The following is a 17,817-nucleotide window of genomic DNA, read 5'->3' as shown; positions in this document are numbered from 1 at the left end:
AAGCTTTGGTCTTCTGCATAAACTTAGGAAGACTGTTTGATGGCCTGCCCTGACTTTTTGTCTTAATTCTATATTGTACTTAGGCTTCCTCAAGTCAAATGTAATTCCTAGGCTGGCTCTTGGTAACTTGAAGTAGAATCCAAATCCTCAGAAGAGTGACATACTGATCATCCTCAGCTTACATTCTGGCTGTGATGGTCTGAACAACAGACTTTGAGTAGCAGTGCTCGAGTTTCAGGATTTTGTTACTGCTCTTTCTTTATCTGTGAAGGTTCCAGCACCACAAACCCAGGCAGGATACACAGACACATGGGCGTGGTTTCTGTCCTGTTAGTTCAGGCCCATCACTTGCCTCTGTATAAACTGGGCTTGCTGGAGATGGAGGGATACTCCAGTGGGAAAGGTGTGCCTTGTGCACAGCCAACTTTGGTTCGATCTGCGGCAACCCATATGTCCCCTGAGCCCACCAGTTGTGATACCTGAGCACAGGCCTAAGAGTAAGCCTGGGGCATAGTCTAGTGTGGCCCAAAAACCAGAAAAAGAAAAATAAACAGGTGCATGACTATTTCATCAGCAACTATGGCATTCGTCCTCTGTAAGGGAGAAGCATGCATGTTTGTGGCTGTTGGTCCAGTAAGTTATTTTTGTTTCTCTCCCTGCTGAAAGCCAGTGAGTGGGGCTATGTCTTGCCAGGCCATAGAGCGCCACAGTGCATTGACCGTGGTGCTCATCAGTTTGGTGCCTTTCATCTCAACCCGTGTTAGGATGATGCCTGTGTTTCCATGCCGAAACACCATGCGTTTTGTGTTCTCAGGTTGGAAAAGCCCCGAAGGACAGGCTCTGCCGAAGGGTGAGTGCAGTTCCCTGACTGGGATCTCTTAATCCAGTCCTGATTGCAGCTCGGAGGAGCTAACTGTAGGGCTGGTTGTGCCTGCAACCATGCGGATGGCACCATGAGATGAGAAGCACGGAGAGGTCCCTAAGGAAATTACTCCCAGACTGGGACTGATCTCACTCTTTCAGCCTCTCTAGATGATTCAGTTCCACGTGTGTAGATGTGGGTGGGGAGGGGCTGCTCTGCCTTTGCTTTGGGCATTTGGGCTGTGCTGCAATCCTGGTACCACCCAGTCTTTCAAACACTATCCGGGATGGCCCCCAAATGAAAGGCTGAGGGTTCTAGGGCTCCTAGCTAGTGTATGCATGGGTGCCTGATTGTTGCACTGTGAGAAGGGGCACCTGAGCACAGAGCCAAGTGTAACCACCAAGCACTACTAGATGTGGGACACACACACACAGAGGATTTTTGTTGGCTTTTCCCAGAGGAGCGGCAGGCCTGGTCACTGCTGGAAATGACTGGGTCCCTTTGTACACAGGACGTGGGGATGAGTGACTCGGCCTTAACACCCTTCCTGGGCTCATGCCTGGACCTTCTGCAGACGCTGATGGAGGTAACGGTCTTGGCTACCCCCAAAAGCCCCAAGAAGGCCCCAGTGTAAGAAAGTGTCATCATTCTTGTGGGGTTTATGCCTGTGCTCTGGCTTACCCCAAAGGGAAGGCTGTGTTTCCAGCCAGAAGGGTTTTTCTAAAAGTTCAGTCCTGGGATCTGCACTTCCTCCTCTGTCTCCTCTCACCCCGCAGGCTGATGTGAGCCGAGATGAAATGCAGGCGCCAGTGTTGGACACAGAGGATGCATGGCTCAATGTGGCTGGCCCTGTGTCCATTGTGGAACTGGCCTTGGAGCAGAAGCACGTTCACTACCTGCTAGTGCAGCACCACTCGTTGCTGTGTTCGCTGCTCTTCGCTGTGGCCAGGTTCTCGCTCAAGGCTGTGAAGCCCTTGGCACTCTTCGACAGTAAGGTGGGCCCCCAGTGCTGGGCAGTGCACAGGGTGCTCGGTGCTCAGGGCCTTGTTCATGCCTGCCCCTTCTCCCATATCCTGTGCTGGCCGTGCCTCATTCTGCCATATCTAGATGAATCATTTCCATGCCTGACAATGTCCCCAAAAGGAGGCTTAGAGGTCTCTTGAACATTCTCCTCTCCCACCCCCTCCCACTATCCTCCCCCCAGTGGTCTCAGGTCCCCCCACTGACCCAGCACCTCATCTGATAGCCCCTCCCCAGGGGTCTCCTTCCCTCAGCAGCTGCTCAGATGTATTTGGGAAGGTTAGCATCTTGACTACTGTGCTGCAGAGGCATTAAGGATACTCAGGCCTGTAGAGTTTGTAGTTCAGTAATCTGTACCCTCAACCACTGGCCCAATCTCACTGTGTCTCCATCTCTTAGGGGAAAAATGCCTTCTTCAAAGACCTGACTTCCATCCAGTTACTTCCCAGTGGGGAGATGGACCCAAATATTATTTCAGCACGACAACAGGTTAGTAATTGGATGCTGTTTGACATTTTTCTGGGTAGGGGAAATGTTTCCCCCCACACACACATCTTCTGCCCTTGGGGAGGTGTCCGGGTGCAGACGTTTTGGGAGCCCTGTTATTTCCTTCTTACTAAGCAGCACACAGTCGCTTTGACCTTCCATCTGTCCTGCTTCTAAGGACCCTCTGAGACCCCCTCAAGTGGAGCCCATCCCTCCTGCTTACCAGGCCTCACCCTGTCATTCCCCCATTTCCAAGTTCTTACTGAAGGTCGTGAGTGCTGCTGTCCAGGCCCAGCATCCAGCCCACAAAGATGGGGAGTCTCCCGAAGGGCCTCCTGCCACTCCCCTTGGAAAAGACCCCGACTGGCCAGCTTTGGCCATGGACTTGGCCCTGCACCTGCAAGTGAATGAAGACGTGGTCCGGCGGCATTATGTGGGGGAGCTCTACAGCCATGGGGATGACCAGCGGGGTGAGGAGGTAAGGTACTCCCTGTCCATGGGGGAAACTCAGGATGGTTTTGGGGGATACAGCACCCCCTGTCTGCAGGGGAGCTTCTAGGCAGGCCAGTGGAGCAGTAAGATGTGAAGACCAGACACAATCATATCGAATGACTGAGGCGGAGACACAAGATGAGTCTCCCATGAGAAGGTGATGTCTGGGGCCGAGTTGAGGAGGATGAGGTCCAGTGGGGAGGCTCTTGTGGTCATGATTGATTCAGGCTCCATCCCCACACCGTATACGTGCCCTAAGCCCCAACAGGAGGAATCTTTGAGCACTATCAAGTATGGCCCCAACTCCCCGCCCCCCTAAAAAAAACCCACATGTCACTATAGGAGGCTGGCGGGGGTGGGGGTGGGGGGGCTTTTGAGCTGAGCCGTGCACGTTTGCAAGGAAGCGCAAGCAGTGATTGTCTTCATGGATTGAGCTCCAGCCTCTTGTGAAATTGCCTCCTGGGACCCAGTCTTGGTGCCAAGAGAGCAGTAGGCAACAGCAGAACCATGGATTTTGGACTTGGTACTCACAGCACTCCGTCCTCCATCTCCGCAGGCCATACTCCAGGTCCATGACAAGGAGGTTCTGGCCTCACAGCTGCTGGTGCTCACGGGCCAGCGGTTGGCGCATGCGTTGCTGCACACGCAGGCCCGGGAGGGAATGGAGCTGCTGGCCCGTCTGCCACCCACACTCTGCACCTGGCTCAAGGCCATGGTAAGGAGGCCTGGCCTAGAGGGCTGGAGAGGAGCCTGGGGCTCAGCACCGGCCCAGTGCCATGCTAACTCTACCCCCATCCCGCCTGCAGGATCCCCAGGACCTGCAGAACACGGACGTGCCCATTGCCACCACAGCTAAGCTCGTAGGCAGAGTGATCGAGCTGCTGCCTGAGAACCACGGCCAGTACAGTGTGGCCCTGCACCTCACTGAGGCTGTCGAGGCCCTGTCTCTGCCCGGCTCGGGGGCACAGTGACGCCGGTACTCAGGTTTTATATGCGAGTCCTATGAGACTCCGAACTGTGCTGTTCCTGACCTGATTCCTCTCGTTTGCTCGCCCCCAAGACACACTCTCACGTGGTTTCCACGTGTCTTTTTGCTCCAACAGCGGTTACATCACTGCCCAACCCTCCTCTCTCCCCCCCACTTGCATGTGACAGATGAGGTTCCTGTGAGTTGCAACAACTCACAGCCCACATGCCGCTGTCACTGTGTGTACCCATGTGTGGTGCCTCAGTCACAGCCATGGGGAAACAGCCCCCTCTCCTGGGTGCAGCTGAGAGACTGCGGAGACTGGTGGGGCCCAGAGCAGAAGTGTATCCATGGTTCCCATGTCCATCTAAGATGCCACACGGGACCATGACCTGGAGTACGTGCCAAAACTGACCCAAAGGAGCAAGCCTAGCAGCGAGAGTCCTAGTACAAGTCAAAATTAGCTTTTGTTTTTGTTTTCCTTTTTAAACCAAGATCTAGAACTATCCACATCAGGTCACTGTAAAAAATGTATTATCTTGTAAAGCTTATGTTCAAAACAAAAGGGCAAAGAAGCTAAACCTTTTTAGTCCAACTTTATTTTTCTTACAAGTGTTCAGAAATGTCTGCTTCTGGAACCAGACATAGGGCAGACAGACGAGGCTGAGATGGGACTACGTCAGCAAACCTACCTCACAGCTGGCCAGATGGTGAAAGGCGGCCAGCTCTGCGCTCCCATGCCCAGAGTAACACTACAGTGCTGAGGGAGGAATCAATTATCAGTAAAAATCAAATGAACCGAAGCTTCCTTACACAGTGCACTGAGCTCTGTCCATCCTGGAATGTCCACACCCCCTGGGCTCAATGTGGGCAGAGTAGAGCATCACATCCTTAAAGGGAGGATGCCAGTGCCGCAGGTGCCCAGGTGAGACCTATGAACAAGAGTGTCAGACAAGCAGAGCAGCTTGTTTTGAGTTGAGTCTGGGTGAGGCCTGTAAGCCTGACGGGGAGCAGGTGGGAGGCCATCACTGGAGCGGCCTCATGTGCCATTCCCCCCCACTCCAAGTTTCCTCCAGTCTATACTTAGGCAGCTCTGAAAGCCATTAAGGGTCTGGAGGCTGCTCAGAGAAGCCCAAAGTTCTAGCATTTACTTCAAGTCATGGGATTCCGCTAATAACTCTTGATAACAACCCGGCTGTTCTGCTGTGACATTGTCAACTTTGAGTCCCTAGTTGGAGCTATAATCCTCAAGGTCACCATTCATGGGATTGGGAGTTGAAATCAAATTCCTGGGTTAAGAACTGCTGTGAGGACCAGGAGGTTGGAGGCTGCAGCACATGTGGGGCCATGCTGGGGCGAGTGGAAGGGAAATGTGGAGCAGGGCCAGGAACGGGGGCAGTGGTGCTCTTTGTAGCTGAGGGCCTGATCCCACACACAGGCAGTTCCTTATTGTGCCATCCCTTCGGGGGCTTTTGGTGTGAATCTGGTAGGGAGGAACGGAAATACCCAGGAAGAGCAGTGAAGGGTCAGATCCTGTGGCTGCAGTGGCTGTGCAATAGGCCAGGCTGAGCAGCCCTTTTCTAGAGGGGCCTCACACTCCCCACACCTTCCCGAGGTGTTGGGCCTTGTACCAGGAATCTCTGCAGAGCAGTGACTGGGATGGGTAGGTCCTATCTGTCGGGGGAGAGAAGAGGCTGAGCCAGAACAGGTTGATAAAGGGGCTGATGTGCGCAAATGGTAAGGAGAAAAGAATTGACCTTTATTAGAAGAACTCTAAAGTCAGAATAAAAGTGATTAAATTGCTTTCAAAACAAAGCAGGGCTTGGTGTAAAACTAACGCGACAAAACTGGAAACAGGCAATGTGACATTACTTGCATCGGTTCTTCCTTTAATTTATGAGATGCTATTTTCCACATTCTCAAGTGTAACCATGAAACTTCCTCTCACTCAGATAGGAAACTAATTTGTTGGGCTTCAAATTTTGTCTGCTTGAGTAGAATTAGCCATTCCTAGGGAAAGATGGACACCAATCTTAACCTGTTTATAAGAAGCACTATCCTCTATTGTAATGTACTGTAAGAAGTGAAATTCTGTAAATACTGCTATTTTCGGTCTGCTCACTGTTGTGAACTTATGTATATCAGTAAAGTAAATTTTCAGCTTTCACGTTTCTTCCTCCCCTCTTGTTTATAGCACTTGCTTCTGTTGCAACAGCAAAAAAACCTCAAACAAGTTCCTCTGAATAAGTTGAGTTGCTAGTCAGGTGGGATATTATTACTCCTCTCTGTAAACATACCTCTGCTTCAGACACATTTTTAAACTTGACATTCAAAACTGAACCAGAAGGGCCAGAGTGATAGCATAAGCGGTAGGGCGTTTGCCTTGCATGCTTTGACCTGGGACAGACCAGGGTTTGATCCCCAGCATCCCATATGGTCCCGAGCCTGCCAGGAGCGATTTCTGAGCACAGAGCTAGGAGTAACCCCTGAGCGCTGCCAAGTGTGACCACAAAACAACAACAGAAAACAAACAGCGGTAGGCACAGCAGGGAGGACACTTGCTTTGCACACAGCCAGCCTGGGTTTCATTTCCGGCATCCCATAGGGTCCCCTGAGCCCGCTAGGAGTGATTCCTGAGTGCAGACCAGGAGTAAGCCCTGAGTATTGCCGGGTGTGGCCCCAAAGTAAGAAAAGATACTTGAAACTTATACACCAGCACCAATAATTTTCCAGAAAGCCTTTATTTTTATACATTATAGAACTTAAATAGTTTGTCAAAAACGATATATAAAATATTTTCTGCTTGGCCAGTCAGGGTCCAGCAGACTTGGTGTGTGGGATTTGAAAATCTACAAACCAAACATCTCCACATGTACATATGTATATATTACTATACACATACACACCTTTAAACTTCCTTACAGGAAAAATCCCAACAGGCCCTTCCTCCCACCCTTGATAACCAGGTGCTGGACTGTCTGTCCATGTCTATCCACATCAGTCAGTGCCACAGGCAGGTGCTACTTGCCACCCAGCACATCTGTGCAACGGGGGCAGAGCTGCCCCGTAGCCTCGGCCGTGTGTTTCCAGCAGCGTGGGCACTTCTCCTTGGTGGTGGGGAGGACGATGACGGTGTACGCAGCCTCTTCCCGGATGTCTGGGAGGACAGTATGCGGGAACCACAGTAACTGCAGTGACCAGGCCCACCCACCTCACGCTCCCTTTCCTGCCTTAGCTAGGCAGGACACACAGCTCAGCTGGACCAAGGCTCATGCTTGGTCACTGCTGTTCCGACTCTACCTGGGGGTCACCCACCCAGAAAACACGCAGCAATGCCTCCCATCACCTCCTCCTCACCTTCCATATTGATAACGAAGGTCCCTCGGTGTGTGGCCACCTCATCAGTTTGTGGGCCTGGCTCCTGGGAGAGCAATGTGGTCTTTGATGCCATCATTAGCTCGTTCAGCTGTGAAGTGCTGGACGTCTCCTCACCCTGCAACATCTGGGGGCAACAGAGGGGTCAGGGGGGCTGAATCCCACACCACACAGGGCAGAGCAGCGACCACTGCTGGGCCAGGTAAGAACCATGTGTGCAGTTGGGCCCCTGAGAGGCTGAAACATGCCTTCAGTGGGGCTATAGGGGGGTAGTGCATACTGTGACTCCACCTGGCCAGCTGCCAAGTGGCTATTTTGAGTCACAAAACATTGTGTCCAGTGGGCTGGAGAGAGTACAATGTGGAAGACACTTCTGCACTTCTGACCCAGTTCCATCCCCAGCCCTCCAAGGAGTGACCAGCATTAAGCACGGAGCCAGGGGTAAGCCCTGAGCACTACTGAGCTGAGCGAATGTAGCCCAGAAACACAATAACACATGAAAACCAGAGACAACCCATGTCAGGCAAGGTCCTGTGAGGCTTGTTTCCAAAGTGCCGGGTGCATACCTCGATGATCTCAAAGAGCAGCCCTGGCTCTATGACTATGACCAGCTCGTACTCAGCTGGGTTTTGGCCTGGGATGCTCCCCAGGAAGCAATCTCTCATGGCACATGCGCTCTCTATGGCCTCCTCCAGGCCTGGCCTCTTCCAGAGGGAGCTTGTCTGGATCCAGCCTGTGCGGAACACACTCTTGGGCTCTGAAAAGACAAACAGCATAGCTGACATGGAACTCCAAGCTACCCCACAGGGTCTCAGGCCTGGGAATGGACTGGGTGTGTGCTGGGTCCTGAGTGTGACCTCCAGGAGGACAGTTGCCTTTGCTCACTGGAAGGCCTGAGTGAGATCCCACAGGAAAGTACAGGCTACTTTGAATAAACTAAATGGTGGGGCCAGGGTGATAGCACATTTGCCTTGTACTTGGCTGACCTGGGTTTAATTCTTAGAATTCCATATGGTTCCCTGAGCCTTGCCAGGATTGAGTATTAATTGGATCTGTCTTAGGACAGTAAGATTAAGGGTGAATCTTCCTTCACTTTCTAGGCTTTCTAAAGCTGATTTTCTTTCTTTTTTTTTGGTTTTTGAGTCACACCTGGCTTTGCTCAGGGGTTACTCCTGGCTCTATGCTCAGAAATCGCTCCTGGCTGGCATGGGGGACCATATGGGATGCCGGGATTCGAACCACTGTCCTGCATGCAAGGCAAACACCCTACCTCCATGCTATCTCTCCAGACCCATAGAGCTGATTTTCTATGATACGATTGGGAACTTGTTTGCTCATCATGAGGTTGTGAGCCTAAAACCTGGGCTCCAGCCCCAACTCAAAGGCCCTGGAAGTGTCTTCTCTCCGCAGCCTTAAGTTGCTCCCACACTCCACCCTAAACCCTAAACCCCTTCCTGCTCAGCAAGTAGGTGTGGACTCAGAAGTGTCCCCACACACCTCCAACTATATCTACTGCACACAGGCACCCCACCCCCCATCAGCAAGCCAGCCAGCGTTTCTCACCCTTCACATACGGAATGTGCTGGAACACCTCTTCAGCCAAGTGCGGTAGAATGGGCGCCAGAGCACGGACCAGGACATCCAGAACCTCATCCAACACTGTCTGGCATGAGCGCCGCTTGGGGTCACTGGCGCTTTCACAGTATAGCCTGGAACAGAACACAGACCTCACACTGCTGCCACTGACCCAGACATGGGGTTTTGGTTTCTGAGAACACACCTGGAGGTGCTCCAGAATCACCCCTGAAGGTGCTAGGGGGACCATATATAAGGCCAGGTACAGGACTAGGGTTAGCAAAGTAAAACTTTCACCCAGGCTCTTGGACCCCTCTGCCCTTTTTTTGTTTTGGTGGAGGGCCACACCCAGTTGCACTCAGGGTTCACTCTGCACTCAGAAATTACTCAAAGGGTGCTCAAGGGACCCTATAGGATCCTGGGGATCAAGCTTGGGTCAGCCACAAAAGCAATGGAAGGCAGATGCACTCCCCACTGTACTAGCACCCAGACCCCCCAGCAATTTTTTTTAAGAAATACAAGTTACATGGTTTGCCACTTTTTGGCATAGTTTTTTTTCTTTCAGTTTCTTTTTCTTTTAATTAATATCTTATTTAAACACCTTGATTACGAACATGATTGTAGTTGGGTTTCAGTCATGTAAAGAACACCTCCCTTCACCAGTGCGACATTCCCATCAGCAATGGCCCAAATCTCCCTTCTCCCCACCCCACTCCTGCCTGTACTCTAGACAGGCTTTCTACTTCCCTCATTCATTCACTTTGTTAGGATAGTTCTCAATGTAGTTATTTCTCTAACTTCACTAATCACTCTTTGTGTGAGCTTCATGTCATGAGCTGGACCTTTCAGCTCTCCTCTCTTTTGTCGCTGTGAATTATTGCAAAAATGCCATTTTTAATCGAAGATAAAATAGTTGGGGCAGCCAGAGTGATAGGACAGCAGGCAGTTCACTGGCTTTGCACATGGGCAACCCAGGTTTGATCCTTAGCACGCCATATAGTACCTTGAGCCTTACCAGGAGTGATTCCTGAGTGCAGAGACAGGAGTGAAATCTAAGTGCAGCTGGGTGTGGTCCCCAAGATATAAAGAAAAACTGCCTAGGCTGGACTTCTAACTCAGAGGGCTGAGCATGAACTCTGCAGAGAAGGCCCGGATTCGATCCCTGGCACCATTTTATCCTCCACAACACAGTTAGGAACTGCCTGAGCACTATTGAGTGTGGCCCCAAAACAAATAGAAAAAAACAAAACAAACAAACAAAAAAACACAACCCTTACAGCTCCAGAAAGACTGCTGGAGTCTGCAGCACAGAGTTCCTGAATGTGGGGGACAGGCGACTTACACCAACACTAAGTCTCCTGAAGCGATGACAGGAGGGCCTAGCTCGGATCCCCTGGGTGGCCCCCCCACCCCCACCAGAACAAGGGGCCACCAGGACATGGCCTGGCCCTGAGCTACAGTTCAGCACTAGCCTCTCTTCTTTTGCCACCTCCTTCAGACATACATGATAGGCTAGCTACTGGCACCATCGTACGAATGAACGAACGGTAAGATGGCCCAAGTTGGAATGTGAGAGGTGGCATAGCCCACCTATAGGTTGGCTCCCTCTTGGCCCTCAGTGGCATTGACCGCTCCCTCCCATCCCAATCCCAAGCTGTACATACCGATCTTTGATTATGCTGAAATAAAACTGAGAAAGTTCCCTGGTATAAAATGCTTGTAATAGTCGAACAACTTTTCCAAAATCATACTGCTTATAGGAATCCGTAACCTAGGAAACAGCCATATTGGAGGCCGGAATAAGCCAGTGGAAATGCATGTAAATACATTAAACACATCCCTTTGAAATTTGCTCCAGAAGCTGGATCCGCTGGTGCCAGTACTCCAACCCTGGAACCCTCTGCTGCTAACCAAGCTCCAGCCCCAGCCTGGGCCAGTCCCAGTTCTGAACTGTGCATGTTGCTGTGGACATACCAAGTGCAAATTGCTTAGGAGAGGAGTACCAGGAGGAGAAGCCTGCCCCCATCATCCCCAGTACCCCCAGCAGCCCAACCTCACTTCCCCCCAAGGACAGTCACCCTCTCAAGCACTGACAATGCCCCCTGAGCCTGGCAGACACCCACCTTATTGGCCAGATCCTGGAGCAGGTGCAGCATGTACTGGTCCACCACGTACATGTCCTTTGCAGGGACCGAGTCTGCCTCTGGGCGGAAGTCAGCCAGGTTCCCCAGGAGAAAGCGGAGTGTGTTTCTCAGCTACGTAGAAGAGGCAAAGGCGAAATAGTATATAGGCAGGGGTCTCAAACTCGCGGCCCGCAAACCGTTTACGGCCCTCTGTACATCATTTTGTGGCCCTGCCCTAGAGGAATCTTTTTTTGTTGCGTTTTGTTTTGTTTGGGTCACACCCCCAATGTTCAAGGCTTACTACTGACTTTGCACTCAGGGATCACCCCGACTTTGCCTCCTGCGGCCCCCAGGTAAATTGAGTTTGAGACCCCTGAGAGAAATGAGGCCTTTAACTCCTGTTAAAAAGCACCTTATTTCTTTGCATTTAAATTTGATGTAACCTACATTGCTTTCTTAATAGGAGGCCTCTATTTTTTTAAATATCATTCCTAACTAAGAATAGGAATCTGTCCTGAGCGACAGTACAGCGGGCAGGACACTTGCCTGGCAGTGAAATTGACTGGGGTTCAAAACCTAGACCCATATGGTCCCCTGAGCCTGCCAGGAGTAATCCCTGAGAACTGCAGGGTGTATCCCCAAAACCAAACCAAAATCAAAACTATATAGCTGTTCAAATCTTGTTTTAGTAAAACACAAAAGGCAGTACTTTTCCATTAAAAATGAGACTGTATGTTTTCAAGTTGTTCCTTCCGAGACTATGGTGAGGGGCACACCTGGCAGAGACAATGGCAATGGTGCCTGAGCTGGGCCTAGGCCTGGCACAAGGAGACCTGCACTCTGCCGCTGAGACCTGGCCTCAGTCAAGTGAGCATGGGTCCCCTAGACTTAGACACACACTGCACTCACTGGCGTTGGTGACAACCAGGCAGGCTGGCGACCTCCTCATACCTGGCCGACCCACCTTGCTGATATCGTCCCTTGCGGCTCCAAGCACTGATTGGCAGAGTGTCACCTCAGTGAAGACGTTGGACTCGGCTACCCACCAGCGGAGCACGTCGGCACCGTAAGGCGGCTCCTGGCTGTGGTCCTGGCAGGGAGGAGAAAATGGAGATCACAACCTGGGATCAGGCCCCACAGATAAAGGTGAGGGAGGTGCTGACCAGGCAGTGGAGAGTCCCAGCTCATCTTGGGCAGACCCTAGTCACTGTCTCTGCCCATCAACCCCTGAGCACAGCCTTGACCTCCTCTCTGTAACGGAGGTCTGCTCTATCAGTATCCTGTGATAGTCCTGCACATGAGCAGGGTTCAAGAAGCTTAAAGGAGGCTAAAGGTGGCAGGAGACAGTGCCATCCCCTAAATGCAGAATCAATGCGCCAGCAACTGAGCTGCCTTGTGATGCGTTGTGATGGTTTCCTCACCCTCAGAGTGCCACTAACCCAAACGGGCTAGGCATGACTCAGTGGAGACTCCTGCCCAAATCACAGCAAAAAGTCCTAAAAAGCCCACGCCTCCACAGCCCCACACTCAAATCACATGCTCTTCACAGACAAATCTAGAAGGCAAACAGATCCTCTGGCCTTGGTGCTCTGAAGAACGCACAGGAAGAGCTTGGGCTGTTGAGGAGAGTGTCCCAACACCAAGCTGAAAGGCCTCGCCTGGGCCCACCTACCGGCCCTCCATTGATCACAACGTCGGGGTCAATGACGTTGCCCAGGGACTTGGACATCTTCTCTCCTGTCTCTCCCACAGTGAAGCCGTGTACCACCACGGTCCTGAGGAGAGGGGAAGGCTGTCACTAGCCCAGTCCACCCATAACATCTTCGTCTGATGCAAAAACAAAGGCCAGGCTTTCCCCAACAGGCTCCAAGGAAGATCTTGTCTAGAGGCCTAATGCTTATTAGCAGGACTGTGGGATGCAAGGCACTTCCTGTGGCCAAGACTTACCGTCTCAGTTCCCTGAGCAAGACCTGAGCATGTGAAAAGCCTGTCACGTGGGGAAACTGGCTCAGGGCTCAGTGTGGATCATGCCAGGCTGCCTACTACCAGGGGTGAACTGAATAGCCCAGTTCCATAAACCAGAACTATGGGAGTAGCCCCCCATTACGTTACACAAAAACACATAAACACAGAGATGTACTGAGGCAGCTTTTCAGTGTAGGATAACAGGAATCCTGAACAATTTAAGCATCATATTAGAATCTTTTTATGTACTTACTTTTTTGGTATTGGACTAGAACCAGCAGTGCTCAGGGCTTACCCCTGGTTCTGCACTTTGGGACCATTCCTGACGGGGCTTGGGGGAGACTATATGAGGTCCTAGGGATTTAACCTAAAGTACCCTCCTGGCCATACTATTGCTTTGGGGCCTGCCAGGATCTTTCTGATTAGAACTTCTAGCCATAGGGGCCTGAGCAATAACAGTACAGCAGGTAGGGCGATTGCTTTGTATACTGCTTACCCAGGTTTGATCCCTGGCATACCATAAGGATCCCTGAGCCTGCCAGTAATGATTTTTGAACACAGAGCCAAGAGTAGCCCAAGTGCTGCCAGGTGTGGCCCCAAAACCAAAAACCAAATGTGGTAGCCCCTCCCCCAACTTCCTGTTTATCCCACCTGGAGGGTCAGACCCACCCACACCTGGGAGGGGTCTGAAGTTTGGAATAAAGGTGTTGCCTGAAGGGAAAAGGGCAGAAAAAAAAAGTAGCAAGGAACTGTGGAGATGAGCAGGAAGGGAGACAGAGAGAGAGCTCCTGAGAGAAAGAGATGAGTTAGGCATATGGCGGATAGGGCCATGAAATAAACCGAGCTGACTCCGATGAAACTCTTGACTGCTTGTGATTATTTCTACGCTGTTATCCTGTGCCTTCAGACTTTCAGACCAAAGGGGCTACAGGTGCGTAGTGCCATGCCGAGAAAGGCCTCACCCCAACCTAGGACCTTATATTTTATATTAATACAACAACCCTCCCAAAAAAAGAACTTCTAGCTACAAAGTTGAATTGAATTAGGAACCTTTTATTTTTATTTACATTTATTTACATTTTATTTACTTAATATTATTATTACTACTACTACTACTATTATTGTTGTTATTAAGCACCAGGCAGTGCTCAGGTTTCATTCTTGGCTCTATGTTCAGGGGTCCTTCCTGGTGGAGGGCTCAGGGGACCATAAATGGTACTAGGGATAGAACCCAGGTCAGATATGTGCAAGGCAAGTGACCTGTCTTCTGGATTCTATCTGGTCCTCAATATTCTCAATTTAACCAAATTCAAAAAAGGAGAATATTTATTCATCTGCATAAGCAGAAGCTGTGTGAGGTCCCCACATCCCAAGGGGTTCCCTCTCTGCTGAGCCCCCACTCTTGCCTCCCTTGCCTGTGTAAGGGGGCCTGGCCAGATGAAAGGTGTATGTCTGGGCTGTGGCAGGGCACACAGCACTCAGGGGCCCCGAGAAGACTAAGGAGAACATCAGCAAAGAACTCAGGGGTATTCAGAGTGAGCACGTGCTCAGTGGACCCTCCCAAGGCACTGCTGGTTCCCCCACTCATGTGAGACTCACTTAAAAGGGGCCTGCTTCATGGTGGCCACACTCGTCAGCAGGGAGGACTGGAACCAGCCCCCGAGCTGGTCTTTGCCTTCCAGGTACAAGTCTGCTCTTTGCTCTGTACATCAGAGAATAAAACATGTCAGAAGGGCATAAAATGAAGCTACTGAAGTAGGAAAAGTGACACTGAGTCAGGGCATCATTTGTATCATCAGTATCCCCCTCCTGCCAACTTTTAATCAAGAAGAAGAGAATAAACCTGGGGCAAGGGTGGCTGCTGAACCCCAGAGCTTTATAGGTTATAAACCAAGGGCAGGGTGATAACAGGTGATTAGAAGCCTAACCTGGGAGGATACTGCTCCACTCAAAGAGCTAAGGACCCTCCAGATTAGGGGCAGCCCAGGGTCAAGGGCAATATTCCCAAACACTCTCTCGAGTAAGGTCCCCAGGCAGGGTCCTCAGTGGCTGGCCATCAGATTACACCAGAGCCAAGAAGTCAAACAATGCAGTACAGACGGTCTCCTGAAGGGGAGCTGATGCCCTAAGGTGAAGGACATGGGGTCACGCCTTCCAGGCCACCAATGGAAACTCAGCCAGGACCACACCCCGCAAAACACACAGGAAACAGTCAAGGCCACAGCAGAGGCAGGGCTGAGAGGAAGCGTGGAAGGAACCTGACATCTCCTAAGATACCATGAGGGATGCCCCTGACTGTAGCCACCACACCTCCACAGGAGAAAGTGCCATGGCTCTGAGCCCTAGTGAGGCTGGGGGATTCAGTTCAGGATGGGGAGCACCAGGATCCCCGCACACAGCTAACCCTGTTCTGATCCTCTATACCACAGGGACTCCTGAGCACTGTCGAGAGCAGCCCCTCAGCACCTCTACCTCAGTGCAGCCCTAACTCAAGCCCCCAGAGCAGACATCAAATCCAATTAGAGCCGATAAACCAGTACCATTGGTGGGAAAGGCAGGTATCTATCTCTGCAGGATCAGCTGAGCCATCACTAAACTTACCAGGCAGAACCGCAGACCAAGACGTCCCGCTATCGAACCAGATGTCCAGGATGTCCTGGCCTGGCACATACTCCAGGCCATCTGGGCCACCAGCCTAAGGGATAATACAGAGGGGGACAAGGCAGCCAGAGGTCACAACAGACACTGGGACCCAGGCACAGTTTGTGGAGACCAGCATCTTAGGGAGCCAGCATCTTTTACTCATGAACACGGCCCAGTGACAGGGACTTTGAGTTCCAGCCTCACCATAGCACCCTGCCAAGTCCCTGCACCAAATATCTATGTCCACTCATGGCTCCTGCACTGGTAGCTGTCCAGGTTTTTCTAAATTCCCATAAATTACCTTCCAACTTGGATTCTTATTTGTGAGGCTACCAGGCAGCTGGACTCCAGACCCCACCAAGTGGAGGTGCCTTTGGGGGGCACTGTTTCTCTCAGTCCTGTCTTAGCCACTGGGGCCCTCCTGACTGTAGGGAACAGGCCACTCCATCCCTGCCTTACCAGGCTCCCTGACAGCCACTTACTCTTATAGAAGCTAAACTTACCAGCTTGCTGGGAGGCTGAGCCCCACAAAACCACTGACGAGCAGTGTAGCCACGTACCCGAAAGGGCCTTACACAATTGACAGGCACTCACCTGCGCCAGGACTTCAGCGGGTAGCAACTGCTCAGGGGGAAGCGTCCACCAGACACTGCTACCATGCGCCTCCACTAGCTCAGTGAGGTGCGTCATAGTGTTGCTGTTGGAAGGCAGAAGGAGAAACGGGATCATCAGAAAAACAATTCTGAACATTTTCAAATGGAGAAAAAAGTAACAGGGTCCCCGCCTGTGCCCCTGGCCTCTCCCTCAAATGTTAGTGGCATAGGGCCCGAAGAGAGTACAGCGGCGTTTGCCTTGCAAGCAGCTGATCCAGGACCAAAGGTGGTTGGTTCGAATCCCGGTGTCCCATATGGTCCCCCATGCCTGCCAGGAGCTATTTCTGAGCAGACAGCCAGGAGTAACCCCTGAGCACTGCCGGGGTGGCTCAAAAACAAAATAAATAAATAAATAAATAAATAAATAAATAAATAAATAAATAAAATAAAAACAAAAACAAAAAAATGTTAGTGGCATCACATTCACCAGCCAAGTCTGGCTGTCCTCTTGTGTCAGTCAGTACAGTAACATTAATGTGATCCCATGTATCAGGGGCTGGAGCAACAGAACATTGGGGAAGGTACTTGCTTTTTCTTGCCTTGCACATGGCTGAGCCAGGTTCAATCTCTGGCACTTCATATCGTTCCCTGAGCTACAGGAGTAATTTCTGAATGCAGATCCAAGAATGATCTCTGAGCACAGAGCCAGGAGAAACCCTGAGCACGGATGGATGTGACCCAAAAATAAAAAACCAACCCAAAAAAGTATGTCGTTCTGATGTTTGAGCTCTGATGAATTGAGCTCATATATAAAAGGCCCAGAATAATGCCAGGTGTATATTAACAAGTATCATACCCTTACTAACATTCACTGACTTTTCCAAATCACACAAATTTACAGTTGATTCTGTGAACCAGTTACCAAAATGCATACCCAGATAAATGTTCTGACTCACATCCACACAGCGAGACCTACTCAGATCTCACTTTCCTCCCTAACACACTCCATTAATGAAACAACTAAGAAGTCAATGGAAATGCATGGAAGAGCTTTAAGACATTCCTCTGGATGACTATACATAGTCAAAGTATTGATTCTGACCCTACTCATTCCCAGATAAAATTAAGTGTGGGTGAAAATGCTGTTGTGGGAAGTGGGAATTACAAATTAGGCTCCACAGCTGAAAGTTCAAATTAAAAACAAACAAAAAAAAAAAAAATAGGGGCCGGAGAGATAGCATGGAAGTAAGGCATGTTTTCCTTGCATGCAGAAGGACAGTGATTCGAATCCCAGCATCCCATATGGTCCCCTGAGCCTGCCAGGAGCGATTTCTGAGCGTAGAGCCAGGAGTAACCCCTGACTGCTGCCAGGAACTGGTATCCCATGAAGAAAATTTAAAGAAAAGATGTAATATAACATCATCATTTTAAGAACTGAATATAATAAGAATGTTAAAATAGGCACAAGTCCATATTTTAAATGGACTTTAGCAGTAAAGATAAACTTTATGAAACCATAAAAATTTTGTGCAATAAATATGCCTAGTGTGGCAATATGTAGTTACATATTACTGGCTTATTTAGTTTGCACAGAACATTTTATCTTTTAATAGGAATATGTGTAATAAAAAATCTGAATAAACCCAATGCTATTTATTACTCTCAAAGAAAGACTAAAAGAGACAACAGCAAGTAAGTTTTCATGCACCTATGCTT

The 17,817-nt window shown here is 50.4% G+C and overlaps 2 protein-coding genes across 2 annotated transcripts in view; one reads left to right on the top strand and one right to left on the bottom strand.

Annotated features, from left to right (window-relative positions):
* Nucleotides 1–5,992, top strand: part of RAB3GAP2 (RAB3 GTPase activating non-catalytic protein subunit 2) — a 70,724-nt gene extending 64,732 nt beyond the window's left edge. Inside the window, exons 29-35 of the mRNA XM_049769503.1 lie at nucleotides 815–850; nucleotides 1,374–1,448; nucleotides 1,639–1,857; nucleotides 2,282–2,371; nucleotides 2,625–2,846; nucleotides 3,417–3,575; nucleotides 3,667–5,992. Coding sequence (XP_049625460.1) covers nucleotides 815–850; nucleotides 1,374–1,448; nucleotides 1,639–1,857; nucleotides 2,282–2,371; nucleotides 2,625–2,846; nucleotides 3,417–3,575; nucleotides 3,667–3,831 — 966 coding nt within the window. The 3' untranslated portion in view covers nucleotides 3,832–5,992. The remainder of the gene's footprint in view (nucleotides 1–814; nucleotides 851–1,373; nucleotides 1,449–1,638; nucleotides 1,858–2,281; nucleotides 2,372–2,624; nucleotides 2,847–3,416; nucleotides 3,576–3,666) is intronic.
* A 557-nt stretch (nucleotides 5,993–6,549) lies between these two features.
* The window catches only part of IARS2 (isoleucyl-tRNA synthetase 2, mitochondrial), a 43,224-nt gene continuing 31,956 nt past the window's right edge, over nucleotides 6,550–17,817 (bottom strand). The window contains 11 exon segments of the mRNA XM_049769505.1: nucleotides 6,550–6,984; nucleotides 7,185–7,329; nucleotides 7,769–7,959; nucleotides 8,766–8,911; nucleotides 10,442–10,548; nucleotides 10,901–11,032; nucleotides 11,865–11,990; nucleotides 12,573–12,675; nucleotides 14,465–14,567; nucleotides 15,467–15,560; nucleotides 16,103–16,205. Of these exon segments, the coding sequence (XP_049625462.1) occupies nucleotides 6,848–6,984; nucleotides 7,185–7,329; nucleotides 7,769–7,959; nucleotides 8,766–8,911; nucleotides 10,442–10,548; nucleotides 10,901–11,032; nucleotides 11,865–11,990; nucleotides 12,573–12,675; nucleotides 14,465–14,567; nucleotides 15,467–15,560; nucleotides 16,103–16,205 (1,387 nt within the window). The 3' untranslated portion in view covers nucleotides 6,550–6,847.

This window comes from Suncus etruscus, chromosome 3 (genome assembly GCF_024139225.1).
Source record: "Suncus etruscus isolate mSunEtr1 chromosome 3, mSunEtr1.pri.cur, whole genome shotgun sequence".
In the NCBI taxonomy this organism is placed as follows: domain Eukaryota; kingdom Metazoa; phylum Chordata; class Mammalia; order Eulipotyphla; family Soricidae; genus Suncus; species Suncus etruscus.
Note: the sequence above shows the minus strand (reverse complement) of the source record. Positions and strands in the feature narration are given on the sequence as shown.